The sequence below is a fragment of the Trachurus trachurus genome (genome assembly GCF_905171665.1).
Source record: "Trachurus trachurus genome assembly, chromosome: 4".
NCBI lineage: Eukaryota > Metazoa > Chordata > Actinopteri > Carangiformes > Carangidae > Trachurus > Trachurus trachurus.
The window spans coordinates 33,128,098-33,143,142 of record NC_139898.1 but is presented as its reverse complement, the minus strand read 5'-3'; the positions used below and the strand labels follow the sequence as shown (position 1 = coordinate 33,143,142).

The following is a 15,045-nucleotide window of genomic DNA, read 5'->3' as shown; positions in this document are numbered from 1 at the left end:
TTTCTCCGACCGTACATTTCTTTATTTTTGCGTCCATTAGTCCGACCTCCCATTTCTCCGACTTAAGTAGCCCTAACCCTTAACCTTACCCTAAACCTAACCTTAACACTGTAGAATGGGTAGTCGGAGAAATGAGCCGTCGGACTTATGTGCAGTCGGACTGATGTATGCTCCCCCAAGACAACATCAGGGTTTCCGCTACATGCCTTTTTAATTAATTGTGGCGCACCACCACGGCAAAATAAAAGCCCCCACACATCTTCATAATGTTACTGCACAGTTCTTCATAGTTCCTCCTCAGTAAAAACGAAACTTATCAACTAGCGCATCCAGCGTTTACCATTAATAAAGTCTGTGGCGGCCGCGACTCTCTCTCAAAGTCCGTAGATGGAAACACACATGATTCGAATTTCTTTTAATGCGCATTTCCCAGTAATTCGAATCACTTTGGATGGAAACATGGCTTGTGACTCCATCGACTCCAACACCGTCAGGTCGCTGCAACACGTAAAGTTTGTTGGTCGCCTGTCACCTGTCACCTGTTACCTGTCGCCTTTTATCTGTCATCTGTTACCTGTCACCTGTCAGCCATCACCTGTTACCAGTCGCTTTTCATCTGTCACCTGCAGCGTTCCCACTCTTTTCTTGAAACCCTTTTCCAGGACATTTTCAGCTGCTCCAGTCTGACAGACATGTCATTAAGCCACACACTAACACATCCCCCGTCCCATTCAGGCGTTGGAGAAGTGTTCTTTTCGACAGGTGTACCCTATTTTGTGCAGTTTGTTTCTATGTTTATTCCTCTCTCATTCACTCTCCCAGAACATCAACATTTTGGCAAATTGGCCCATTGCCATAATCCCTACAGTCATAGCAGTAGGTTTGTTACCTTTAATTGTCGGTGCAAGCTATTTTAAGAACGGCGGAGCAGAGACGTGAGCTGCTCAGAGCTAGGGCTAGGCTCATGGGATTTCTTGGTTTCCCTCATCAAACTCATCAAATACACAATCCAACAACTCCACAACGCTCTGGTGGACAAGTTGTGACCTGCACATTCACCACGCTATGAGATAATAACACAACGTTACCACACAGAGTTGTTTTAGAGGGAAATACATGCAAAACCGCTGATGCACGTTGCCTTCAGGGACAGTTTTTCAGCAAAAGGTCTCTGCATTTCCCTCTAAAACAACTCTGTTGCCAATACTAAATACTCATCTACTCAAAGTCTCTAGTTTTCTTTGAAAAAGAAATCCTTGGGGGGGTCTGAAAAAGTCCAGCTGAGCCTTGGAAGCTGATGTCACAATGCGATAAATAATTTTCCAGGACAACTCAAGCTTTTCCAGGACATTTTACATTTTTTTCTAATTTTCCATGTGTTTTCCATGACTGAAAATTTAGTCAACCATTTTCCAGGTTTTCCAGGACATGTGGGAACCCTGGTGTGTTACCTGTCCAGCACGGTGACTGACAGATACGACCAAAACAACGTTTACATTGCAACTGTGTGACATCATCTTACTTCAGCTGACCAGGCTTCACTTCCTGTTTGAAGCTCGTTACATTGTTAAAACTTCCCGTGTGTTTCCCTCTGAAATAACGAGGATGATCCTGGTTTTCACTCTCTGATCTGATGAAATGCTGCTGCTTCACCTGTAAAGCAGCGGTGATGTCATCGTTTCACCTGTAAAGCGGAGACGTAACGAGCTAAAAGGACGCGTCATGTTAATGTAATGAAACGAGGGTTTTTGTCTTGAGTTGAAAGTTTCTGCAGATTTTTTTTTTTTTTTTTTTGAGGAAAAGTGAGAAAACGACTGAACAGAATCTGGAACATGAGTCTGAGGCTTCAGACATTTTACTGTTAAAGTTACAGACGGAGGAAAATCTGTTCTGCTCCCTGATTGGACGACACTATCAGCCACTACCCCCCCCTTCCCCCCCATCCTCCCCCTTTAATCATACTCACTCTCACACACACTCTCTCACTCACACACACACACACAGACATTTCTTCTTCTATTAAAGTTCAGCAGCAGCTGAAGAGGTCGATAATGAAATCTGGTCTGTTCTCTGCTGAACCTCTGATCACCTCCTCTTCATCTCCCTTCTCCTCCTCTTCCTCCTCCTCCTCCTCCTCCCTCCACGTCTTCCTCCTCTTCACCTCCCTCCTCCTCCTCCTCCTCCTCCTCCTCCTCCTCCTCCTCATCTTCCTCAGCCTCCTTTCCTTCCTCCTCCTCCTCCTCCCTCTGTGTTGAACATTAATCTTTTCATTAACAGAATTTAATTGGCAGCCGACGGAGACGAGCGACACAGAAACTTCAAACACACTGATGGAAAAATTAAACGAGATTTTTCTCTTTTGTTTTTTCTTTTTTTTTTCCCACTGATTCAAAGTTTTTCTGGAGAAAGTGAAAAAAAATCAACATGATGTATATGTGTGTGTGTGTGTGTGTGTGTGTGTGTGTGTGTGTGTGTGTGTGTGTGTGTGTGTGTGTGTGTGTGTGTGTGTGTGTGTGTGTGTGTGTGTGTGTGTGTGTGTGTGTGTGTGTGTGTGTGTGTGAATGAGTGATGATGCTTCACCCCTCCCAACCCCCCCAAGACTGATCTGGTGTCACGACGTGGACGTGAATTAACTAAATGAGCAGCTGTTAGCCTGACGACGCTAGCTGAGAAGGAGGTCTCACTCTTCTGTTTATTTGCGAACCAAAGTTGTCGGCACACAGACAAACTTCCTGCTGCTGCGAGAAGCAAAGCCTGCTGGGAAAACAGCTGCCGCCAGTCTGAGCTTTAAACAGAAAAATTAAACAGGAGAAGAAACGATGGATGTACAGGGCTGCTCGCTTCGCTCTGTGTGTGTGTGTGTGTGTGTGTGTGTGTGTGTGTGTGTGTGTGTGTGTGTGTGTGTGTGTGTGTGTGTGTGTGTGTGTGTGTGTGTGTGTGTGTGACCTCTGGATGCTCAGCTGCAGGTTTTCAGCTTCATGTCGTTTATCTTCGTCCTTCCATCATGTCAAACGACACGCAGCTGGTGTTACCGTGGAGATGGACAGGAAGTGACAGAGGAGACTTCAGGATAATCCTCTGATCAAAGAGTTTCTACAGGAGAGACGTCTCACTTCATCACCCTGGATTTATTTACACAACAACAACAACAACAACAACAGCTTCACAGTGACACACAAACGATGCAGGTCTACAGATCTCAGCCTGCAGGTCTACAAGTCTTAGGGCGTATTCACACCAGGAAAGTCCGATAGTTCACTTGCTTTGGTGCGGACAACATTTTTTTTTACTTGGTGCGGTTGTATTTTTTCACAAGCGGATCAACTTCGTAAACAAAAGCACGTGTGTCCCACAGTCGCTCAATCGTTGGATAAAAATGATCAGCGGGATCTTCCACGAAAAGTAGCTACACAATGGAGGTCATGAATGCGTTTCTTGCTGCCCTTTCAATTTGGTAGTATTTCCTGTTGCACCTGTCCTGTGCTTATTCATCACTTGGAGGCTACAGTATGTAGCCGTTATGCAGCCGGTCAGACAACAAACACACAGACGTCTCTGCATGTGCGTCTGAAGGATGGTGCGCTAAAAAAAAGAAAAAAAGGACGGCACAGCAAAAAACAAAACAAAAAACATCATTCTCTCAGGATGCCGCGTTGCCGATCGGCATAAAGTCACATTTATTTCCGTTAACGGTTATTAATCGGATAACGACTTTCTGTTATCAGTTAAAAAAATATTAAGAATGGCGACGGGTGCGTCCTCTCCAGCATCTGATAAATGTTTTCCACTGACCAGATATCAAGGAGGCAGCGTATCTATCTGTGCTCCATGTTGACTCATGGCTCATTGTTGATAATTTCCACATTTTCTGACAACAACGGAAGCCTGTTGAATCCAAAAAGGCGCTTGGATTTTGCATTTGGTTGGGGAAAGGTTCGGTTTGCATTCACACCGGACGCGAATCGCATCAGGGTTTGTTTGGGACTCTGGTCCGGACCAAACAAGTGAACCGAGTCCCAGCTGCAGAGGTGGTCTCGGTTCACTTGTTTCGTCCGCACCAGAGTCCGCTGGTTTGTATTCACACCTCCCCAAAAAGTCCGCACCAGAGGAAAAGTCAGTTTCAAGCGGACCAAACGAGCCTGGTGTGAATACGCCCTAAGTCTGCAGGTCTACAGATTCTACAGGTCTACAGGTCTGAGTACAGGTCCTGGTCCTGGTCCTGGTTCTCATTTGTGATGAAGCAGCTGAAGTCATTCAGGGAGTTGATGTTCAACAGACTTCATTTATATCATATATGTTGTTCGTGTGTGTGTGTGTGTGTGTGTGTGTGTGTGTGTGTGTGTGTGTGTGTGTGTGTGTGTGTGTGTGTGTGTGTGTGTGTGTGTGTGTGTGTGTGTGTGTGTGTGTGTGTGTGTGTTATCAGCAGTCTGTTTATCAGAGTGGAGGCTGAAGTGTCAGCAGCTAATTATCAGCTCGTTAAGTCTCCTAACGAGGGTCTTAATGAGATTCTGGGCTCAGTCTGACGTCTCCCACGGCAACATGTTTCTGTCACTGATAAAAGGTTCAAACCTCAACACTTCACATCAGCTACAACTCCCAGAATGCACTGCAGGTCACTCCGTGCTTGGAGAAGAAGAAGAAGAACAGAGACATTTGAAGCGACTGATTAAAGTCCCACAATTAGTGTACAAATGTAAAACAAGTTGGACCTGACACCACAACATTCACTTTTAATGAGAGACACTCCATTCTTTTGATCCAGTGGATCCAAGATGGAGACAGAGGCGGAGACGGAGGCAGAGGCCTGTCCATAACACCGGATCGTCTCGACCGTAGCCTATAATGCCGGGGCGGAAGCACCGAGAAGCGGGGGTATTTTCATTCGCTGCCGGATCGCGTCAATCTTGGCAAGAAGTCACACAAAGAAAGAATCCGGTCAATTTTCAAAATAAAATACCAGGATTGACAAATACATGAGGCCAATGTGTGTACATTTGTAGCCTATTTGTGTTTATTAATCTAGCCAGAGCGCGAGAGATGAACAAACACACACACACACACACACACACACATACAGTCTATTTCTTATTTGTGATGTTTTATTCTTGAAAAGGGGGGTTATGATAGCATCAGCCTACCACTAGTTGTGGTTTTAATTGCAGTTATATAAGCAAAATGTTGTCTGGGAGAGGGATACTTGTATTAAATGTGGGAAAGGGTAGCCTACTCACTAGCAAACAAATACGGTGTCTATTGTATGATTATAAATATTTCTTAGATAGAAAATCGGTATCGGAAAAAACGGTTTTGGCAGGTCAGACCTCCTTAAAAAACGGAAATCGGTATCAGCCAAGAATTTAGCAATCGGTGCATCTCTACCAGAGACCCCCAACACCACCAGAGACCCAATCAGGAGGAAAGTGGAGAGAGAGGCATGATGGGAAACCAACCAGCTGCTACTTGTCTCACTCATCTGACCTGATCAATCAGCTGATTGACAGGTGATGTCATCGACAGGTGATGTCATCACCTGTCAGGCCACACCAACAGACGGTTCATCCAACCAGCAGCAGCAGCAGCTTCGTCTCTGATCAGTTCCCCTCCATCCTCCATCAGGTCGTGGATCATCGGTTCAGTCCAAACTCTGCAACAACACAGCTGCCTGTGTAACTCCGTGTTATGTAACCACCAGGAAACCAAACCTCATTCATATTTTCAAAGGTTTTATCAGCTCGTTCCACAGTGAACGACAGGCGGCTTCGCACCGAACCTCATTTACATGTTTTACAGAGTAAACACAGAACACAGCAGCTAAACAACCAGGGGCCAAATTCATATTTACATTCATATTCACTCTTCTATTCGCGCAAACGCCTGAGCAGGTACAACGACAACAACATCACGTGACCTCATCCTGTCAGCGTCACCTCTGACAAACGTCACTCAGATTCTGTCATGATAATAAGTGTGTGTGAGTGTGTGTATGTGTCTGGCTATGAGTGTGGTTATTAGAGGAGGATGATTGTTATCTGTGTATTGTATGTGTATGTCTTTGAATGTGTGATGAGAGTGAGAGAGAGTGTATGTGCTGTTAGTCCCTATTGTGCACTTTATGATTTGGCGCTCCTGTTTCCCTGCTTTCATTAGTGCATTCTGTCAATATTTTTAAATATTATGGTTATTATGTCCTATTTCAATTAATCTTAATATTGTATCTGTTTAGCACTTTACCTGCCCAGGGACTGCAGGTGGAAATTAGCAATTGTTGCTATAACCTGGCTCAAAGCATCTCTTCTTGTTTTACAAGATTAATGTTTTTTGTGCATTGTCCCTGTTTTAAATAAATATATTCATTCATTCATTCATTCATTCATTCATAATACAGGAATTATAGCAAACAAATAAATTTAAAAAAGCAAACAGACACAGATTCAGAGGAGTCATGTGATCTCCACTCACAGTCACAGACGATTTAGCAGCTGGAATAAAAACCTGTCATTGACCTGATGTGAGAAATCTGCTGAGTAAACATCAAACAGCAGCGAATCTCTGAGTCTCCGAGCAGATGTTGGAGAATCTCCACCTGAGAATCTCTGAAGTCATCGTCAACAACAACAACCACAACAACACCAGCAGCACAATCAGCTGTTTATTTGTTGTTAACACGTAGTATAAACTATGTAGATTCTGTTTGGATAAAAAAAACACAGGAGGGCGAAATGAGCCGATAAAATATGAATTAAATAAAGAGAAGCAGGAAGCAGAACAAATGATAATCAGACCGTTAGAGGGAAAATACACAAACACCAACAACAGAGGGAAAGGATGTTTATCTCTTCATCATCATCATCATCATCATCATCATCACCATCCTGCGTCTTCCTCTCGTCTCTGTGTTTTTGTGTCTTCTAAAATGTGGCTGCAGCTATGGAATTGTGGGATGGCATTAAACATTATCTGCCTGCCGTCCGTTGAGCTTCCAGCGCTGGAGGAGATAAGTGAAGACGAAGAGGAGAGAAGAGGAAGCACTGAAGCACTGAAGCCCCCCCGACCCCCCCCTCACCCCCCTCACCCCCCACCCTGACTCGCTCTGAGCCTCACATACACACAAAACCGACTCAGGTTCACAGTTTCGAAAGCTGTGTTGTAAATCTCCCCCTATCACGGATGTAGGATGTAGTGCACTAACTATGTAGTGTGTTCGCCATTTTGTAGTGTTGTTTGAATTCTCCGTGATTAATTTCATCCACAATGTAGCCTAGCCTACTGGACGACAAAACACCCACAATGCACCGCAAAATTGAGTGAACAAGCGACGTACACTACTTACTCCCATAAAGAAAAACACAAACTACCTCCTGGACTTAGGAGGTAGTTTGTGTTTTTCTTTAAATGTGACGTTTGATGGTAACATTTATGCTTTCTGTAAATGTATGCTTTTGGTATTTTGTTATTATTTGTGTGAAACTTTGGACTTAATTGGACGCAAGACAAATTTCAGAGTGATCTGACAATAAAGTGTAATCTTATCTTATCTTATATCCCACAATGTGATTTGGTCGTGTTTTGAGCAAGCTAATTAGCATGTTAGCTATGATTTCGTTAGCTTATTTACCAGTAAACTCCTCAGACGTATTTGCCTTCGCTCCGTTTGCCCAAGGAGCAGGAGTTGGGCAGCAGCATCCCAACAATAACAGGCAGCATTAAATCAATCTAATAAAGAAACTGTAGTAGAATATGGAGTAGGCTATGAGCTAACAAGCTAAGCTAATAGCCACAGTTAACGGTCGGGACTCGGGACACACTAGACTGACAAGCCGGACTATCTCATTAACATGTCTAGTCTGGAAACGAGCGGTAGACCTCGGCTCAATCCAGGGGGCGGGATGAAGTCTGTCTTTCAAACTGCCTCTGCACACAATAGGGTAGCGCTACGACCAATCAGAGCAAAGAGCAGGATGACGTTAGCCTGACAAGCCAATTAAAATGTAGGCCTATGTCGTCATGGCGTTAAGCCCACCCAACGACTCTCTAAACAGATAGAGCGCTGTGATTGGTGAACACAATCGGTGTTCGAGACTCAAAAAGTTCCTATGGCTCGTTTCTAGACCCACCTACGGAGCAAAGAGATTTGCTGCCGCTAGGGTGCAGCTAGATTTATAGGCTAGGGACACACAACAGTAGGGGAGAGCCGGGTCGATTGATACACTTTTCATTAAAACGTCTTTTTCAAAGATGACGTTATGTACACAAACATTTTTATCATGTGATCAACAACTCACATGTGTATTCTCTTAGTTACAAGTGTAATTTAACACATATGTTGGATGATCGCGCTGTTTTATAACTTTGAACGTAAGTTGACATTTGTCTCAAACGCCCCACCTATGCGGGTGGTTTGAGACACAGAGGAGGGACGGTTGAAACAGCATGTTTTAAACAGAAACTACTGACATTACTCTCGTTTTTATGCAGCATATTGGACAACATACTAGTGTACTAGTTATTGCCAAAATGTCACATAATTTCTCACAATATTTAAATAGGTCAAATAAATATTTTTGTCCCGTGCGTCATTGTCAAGATCCGCATTTCGATTAAACTCGCCTTTCTTCTTTTGTACGAGTTGTTGGATCACTGCATTTTCATTTCATTGACTTATTTCCCTGCCCTAAGTCATGTTTATGGAGACACAGTTGAACATATTGACATTTTACCCTCGGCATTTTCCCCTCACTTTGCTGAATATCTGTTGATTCACGTCATGAACATGAACATTAAAAATATGTGGTGTTTATTAAAAATACATGTTGTTCATTCAAATCGGTTGTTGTTCATTGCAAAACAGTTAGGCTATTAATTTGGTGATTTATATACAGATATTGATCGTGCAGTGTGACCACAATCACTACGCACGGTGGCGTGAGGGACATTTGAAACAGCTGTATCAATCGTCCCTCCAGCGACTACTGACAATAAAACCTGTTTTGCCTCTAAACTTCAAAACTATGACATTGCATACATTATGACCTGTTTATGTACGAATTCATCTGTTGTTAGGTCATATTATTATTGCATGAAACACACAATACAACTTTTGATCACAAAAAAACTACCGCACGTAACATTTTACTTTCCGTAGTAAAAAACACCTTCAGAAAATGACCGTGTAGGCTAGTGTCTGAATTCTCCTCCCGTAGCCTGAAGCACCTCCACCTGCCGCCTCAGACCCCCCCCCCACCTCCCACCTCCACCTTCAGTTTAATCTGCTGCAGCCTGAAGCCTCTGCCGCCCTGCAACTGAAACTGGGCCACAAGGAGAAAAGACCCCCCCCAACCCCACACACACCCTCCATCCTTTGTGTGTGTGTGTGTGTGTGTGTGTGTGTGTGTGTGTGTGTGTGTGTGTGTGTGTGTGTGTGTGTGTGTGTGTGTGTGTGTGTGTGTGTGTGTGTGCTGAGCAGCTGAAGTTGCTGCCGACAGCAGACTGAGGATCGACTGTGACTCTGCTGCTTCATCCTGTGACACAGTGATAATCCTCCTCTGATCTGTGACTGAGTGTCGCCCAACCTCGACCTGAACACACACACACACACACACACACACACACACACACACACACACACAACCGCTGTTTATCATCACACTTCCTGTTCCATGCAACCGACTGCGACCTCCTGCAAGGAGACATGGAAACAGAAACTTAAAAAACTGTGTGTGTCCGTCCATTAGGAAGCAGCTGATTGATCCGTTGTGTAAAGTAGCTCCTGATGCCAACGACAACTCACTGCTGCATCGCCACCGACATGATGACATCATCAGACAGCTTCAACTGTCACCTGAGTGTGTGTGTGTGTGTGTGTGTGTGTGTGCATATCGCCTGTGCATATTCTCATTTGTCCAGGTCGTAGTATCTCAAAGGAATTCTAAATGGAAAGCAACTGGACTTGGTTATTTGTCCAGGAAGACGTTGCACCTCTCATCCTTGATGAAGCCTCTTGGATGAGAGGTGAAACCTTAGAACCCAATATTGTTGTACCTCTCAATCACAGTTCTGTATACTTTATCGTGGACCAAGAATATGGAATTTATTACCTGTACATTTTTTTGATTTATCTTTACAACAGTTTAGGAGAGCACTAAAGTCTCTCCTGCTAACCAGTCAATACTTTCCACATGGTCTGCTAAAAATGGGATTATTTTATATTTCTTATCATATATCATATATCAAGCTTTTGTATTGCATTGTACAATGTTAAATCATGTTAAACCATGTTTGTATTTATTATGTATGAACGACTTTTGTACCTCACAAATGTCTATGCTCATTAGCTTAGAACTGTAGTCGGAGAATGCCACCCTACAAGCCCCTGGAGGGTTTTTTGGCATTTCCCCTTCACATTGTTTTGGATTTTATACGTTATATCTTTTTTAACTTTGATATGTGAAAATAAACAAACAAACAAACGTCTTCCTAGACAAATAACCAAGTCCAGTTGCTTTCGATTTAGAATTCCTTTGAGATGTGTGCATATCAGTTCACTCATCAACAAAGGCTTTTACTCTTGAGCGAGTGTGAGTGTGAGCTCTTCCTGTGGGACACTTTCAAAGAGTGTGGTCAAAGATGTGACAAGAACTAAATAAACCAAAAATATGCTGATCATCAGGTTTGATTAGAGATCATGAAACTGAAGAAGAGGAGCTTTTACTAGGTAGATTGTTATGTAAGTTGTGTTTTGAAAGTACTTAATTGTTGCCCCTTTTTTTGGCTTTTAGGTTGCCTTTAACATCTGGCCAGGGACAACGGACGAAAACTAGCCTTGTTGGCTAACTCTGGCCCACTTACAGTTTTTCTCTTAACTCTGTTGATTAGTGGTGCACTGTCCCTATGAAATAAACTAATAAATGAAATGAAATGAAAAGGAGTAGAAGGAAGAAGAAGAGGGGGAGAAAGATGAGAAAGAGGAAGAGGAGGAGAAGGAAAAGGAAGAAGAAGAAGAAAAAGAAAAAGAAAACGAGGAAGTGGAAGGGGAGGACTTGTTTAAATTGATTTAACGAGAAAAGATCATTTTAAGCAGCAGAGTTTTACAGTGTAGTTACAGTGAAGTTTCACAGTTTTACAGTGTGAAGTCTAAAGTCCAGGTTTGACGTCATGACCAGATGTTGATTAATGATCAGTTTTAGTTATTTAACAACAAAAAGACCCCAAAATCAACCTAATTATCAACAGTCAGCTGTCAGTGAAACCTCAGAACAGCTGATCTGATCATCTAAGATCATCTAATCAATAACTGTCTGTCAGCCAATAACAAGTCTTTCATCTCCCGGAGGCTTTCATGCATTTTTCTTACTGTATAATAATAACAACCCTCACTCACACACGCACACACACGCACAGCCTCGGTATAAACACAAACGCGGCGGGAAACCGGAGTTACGGGGTTTCCTCTTGGCTGCGTTTGATTTGCTGCAGCTGAGAGAGAAAGCTCGTATCTGCGGAGGGAACTGGGTTTGTAACATTTCTACAGACAGACGGAGATACGAGGGTTTCATCCCACTCTGACCTCATTGTGGTGGTGGAGGGTTTTCTTCCTTTTCTTTTCCTGATCTGGACCAGAACCAGAACCAGAACCAGAACCACAGAGGTCAAACAGCAACAGAGCTCGACACAAGTTAGAACCACACGAACCAGATCCAGAACCAGAACCAGAACCAGATCCAGATCCAGAACCAGAACCAGAACCAGAACCAGATCCAGAACCACAGAGGAGGTTACTTAAAGCAGAAGTAAGCGATCCGGTCGTTTTGGCTAATGCTGCGTTCCAGGCAGGCTTTTGAAACCGTAAATTACAGCTTCAAGTCACGACTTACGACTTTGTAGCGTTCCAGGCAACCCACTCGTGTTTCTCCGACCTGTTTTACCTGTGAAAGTCACTATAACGGCCACTCGTAACTTCTGACCCGTGAACTCGTACCAGATCGAACTGGTATGACTTCACAGGAAGGAAAAACACGAGTTACGAGTTTCCTTGAACGCACCATAACGTCTTGTCAGCCGACGGAGTTAGCAGCCCCCGCCCTCGTCATGGATCTATTGGTCCTCGTCCCTACGTCGCCACATTCACGGCGTCCCTTGGCTGCACACACAGCCCTGCATGCCGTTCTCTCTGCTCATTGGATAAAAACTGTAGGATACGATAAATGTTTTCTCCTCGCCTCAGAGCAGAGCAGAGTGACTGACAGACCCGTGATTCAGACCAAACACTCTATAGAAGTGATTGCTGTCGGAAGATATAACTATTTAAGACTTATATTAACACAAAAATATCGCTTACTTCTGCTTTAAGCAATATCACGACAGGCCGTGGTATATGCTCAATATACCACAGCTAACAACCAATCAGATCGCCGGATTTCACCTTTCCGTTTTATAAACAATAAGAACCAGAACCAGAACCAAGAACCAAGGACTCAGAACCATGACTGCAGAATCCCAGGAATCAAGAACTGAAGACCCAGAACCAGAACCTTTCATCCAGAATAAATAATAAGCCAGAGCTACAGGAACCAGAACCAGAACCAGAACCCTGAAACCTGCAGAAATCAGAGCAACGCAACACAAAATGCCCAAAAACCCAAAAATGCACAAACCGAAAATAAATAAAAACCCCAGAGCTGCAGGAACCCAAACTACACAAACCCAGAACCAGACACAAGCACAATCAGGACCCAGAACACGAACCAAGAACCAAGCACCAGACTGCAGACAATACAATCCCAGGAATCAAGAACTCAAGACCCAGAAAACTGAATTATAAGAACCCAGAACCAGAACCTTTCATCCAGAATAAATAATAAACCAGAGCTACAGGAACCAGAACCAGAACCAGAGGACACAGCCAGAAACAACACTGTTGCATGTGCACTGTTCCAATTCAATAAATAAAGAAAGAGACCGTCATCTACACAGAATCCAGAACCAGAACCAGAACCAGGACCAGAACCAGAAACCAGAAACCTGCACTTAGAAATCAGAGCAACACATCACAGAACCCAAAATGCACAACCAAAAATACATTTTTTTTTTAAAGCCTTAGGAAGACAAACTACACAAACCCAGAACCAGACACAAGCACAATCAGGACCCAAACCCAGAACCAGAACCAGAACCAGAGGACACAACAGACCTTCATCTACACAGAACCAGAACCAGAACCCTGAAACCTGCAGAAATCAGAGCAACACAACACACAACCTGCACCTAGAACCCAAAATGCACAACCGAAAATACATAAAAAAAAAAAAAAAAGACACAGAGCCTTAGGAAGACAAACTACACAGAACCAGAACCAGGACCCCAGGAAGAGTAGCTGTTGCAGTAGTAACAGGGGATCCAAATAAACAAATAAACAAATAAACCAGACACAAGCACTCAGGACCAGAACCAAGAACCAAGGACTCAGAACCAGACTGCAGAATCCCAGGAATCAGGAACTGAAGACCCAGAAAACTGAACTAAGAATAACCAGAACCAGAACCCTGAAACCTGCACTCAGAAATCAGAGCAACACAACACAGAACTCAAAATGCACAACCGAAAAACAAAACCCCCATAGCCGCAGGAACCCAAACAACACAAACCAGAACCAGAACCAGACACAAGCACCAAATGACTCCCAGGAATCAAGAACTGAAGACCCAGAAAACAGAAACCTACACTAAGAGCAACACAACACAGAACCCAAAATGCACAACCGAAAATAAATTTAAAAAAAAGACACAGAGTCTTAAGAAGACAAACTACACAAAACCCAGAACCAGAACCAGACACAAGCAGCACTCAGGACCCAGAACCAGAACCACAACACTACCGAACCGGTCTGAGCCGCTTCCTCTCTCTCTCCGTTGTCTCACAGAACTCCAGACTCCACAACCAGGTCAAGGTCAAACCACCAACCTCTGCCCCAGACCGGGTCAGACCGGGTCAGACCGGTGCTTCTGAACCGTGCGTCGTCGTTGCTCTGGTAACGCATGCACGTGCAGTTTCTTGGAGTTACTGGAGGGGTAAAGATGTGACCAGTACCGTACCTGCACGCGCAGCGGCTCCCCGCGCTGGATGACGCTGAGCACCGGGATCTCCAGCACCGAGGCCAGGAGGTCCACCTGCAGCAGCTCCTCGCGGCTCTGCGGGAAGGCCAGCCACGCGGACACTCCCCGCGCCACCACGCCCTGCTGGCACGCGCACCGGAACACCGACTCTGGGTCCGCGGCGGCCGGCTGCCTAGCAACCAGCTCCAAGCTCAGGTTGTACGGGAGGAAATTGTCCCGCTCCAAATCCACATCCTGGTCCAGGTCCAGGTCTAGATCCCGGTCTCGGTCCCGGTCCCGGTTCAGAGCTGCGGCCGCGCGGGTCAGCGCCGCTTGGACCTGCGCTCGCGCCGCCCGCTGCGCCGGCACGAGCGCACCGACGCGCACCGTGTGTCCGATCTGCGCCAGGACGCGGCACGGCTGCGGGTGGAGGAGGCACGGCGGCGCGAGGAGGAGCTGCAGCTGCACGAGGAGGAAGAGTCGGAGCAGGAGCAGAGTCCGGGACCAGGAGGAGGAAGAGGAGGAGGAGGGAGAGGAGGAAGAAGAGGAGGTGAAAGACATCTTGCTGCTGCCGCGCGCTCAGCATCGCTCTGCTCCGCTCCTCCGCTGCTGCTGACTCCTGCTGCTGCTGCTGCTCCGCCGAAACACCGAGAAGCTGCTGCTGCTGCCGCGGAGAGGAGGAGGAGGAGGCTGCCGCTGCTCCTCCTGCTGCTGCTGCTGCTGCTGAGGAGGGACTGAGGGGGGAGGAGGAGGAGGAGGAGGAGGAGGAGGAGGAGGAGGAGGCGGCGTCCCAAATACAGGAGGTGGAAGAAGAGGGGAAGACTTTGAAATGAGGAGGGAGGGGGGAGGGAGGGGAGCAGGGTGGAAGGAGAGGAGGTGCTAAAAGGAGGAGGAGGAGGAGGAGGAGGGGTGAGGAGGTGTAGAGAGAAAGGGGATGAGGAGCAGAGCAGGAGGAGGG

The 15,045-nt window shown here is 45.3% G+C and overlaps 1 protein-coding gene across 1 annotated transcript in view; it reads right to left on the bottom strand.

Moving 5' to 3' along the window:
* grin3bb (glutamate receptor, ionotropic, N-methyl-D-aspartate 3Bb) overlaps window positions 1–14,648 on the bottom strand; it is a gene marked incomplete at both ends in the record, with an annotated part of 49,700 nt that extends 35,052 nt beyond the window's left edge. Inside the window, one exon of the mRNA XM_083970951.1 lies at window positions 14,088–14,648. Within this exon, the coding sequence (XP_083827077.1) occupies window positions 14,088–14,648 (561 nt within the window). The remainder of the gene's footprint in view (window positions 1–14,087) is intronic.
* Between the last annotated feature and the right edge of the window lie 397 nt (window positions 14,649–15,045).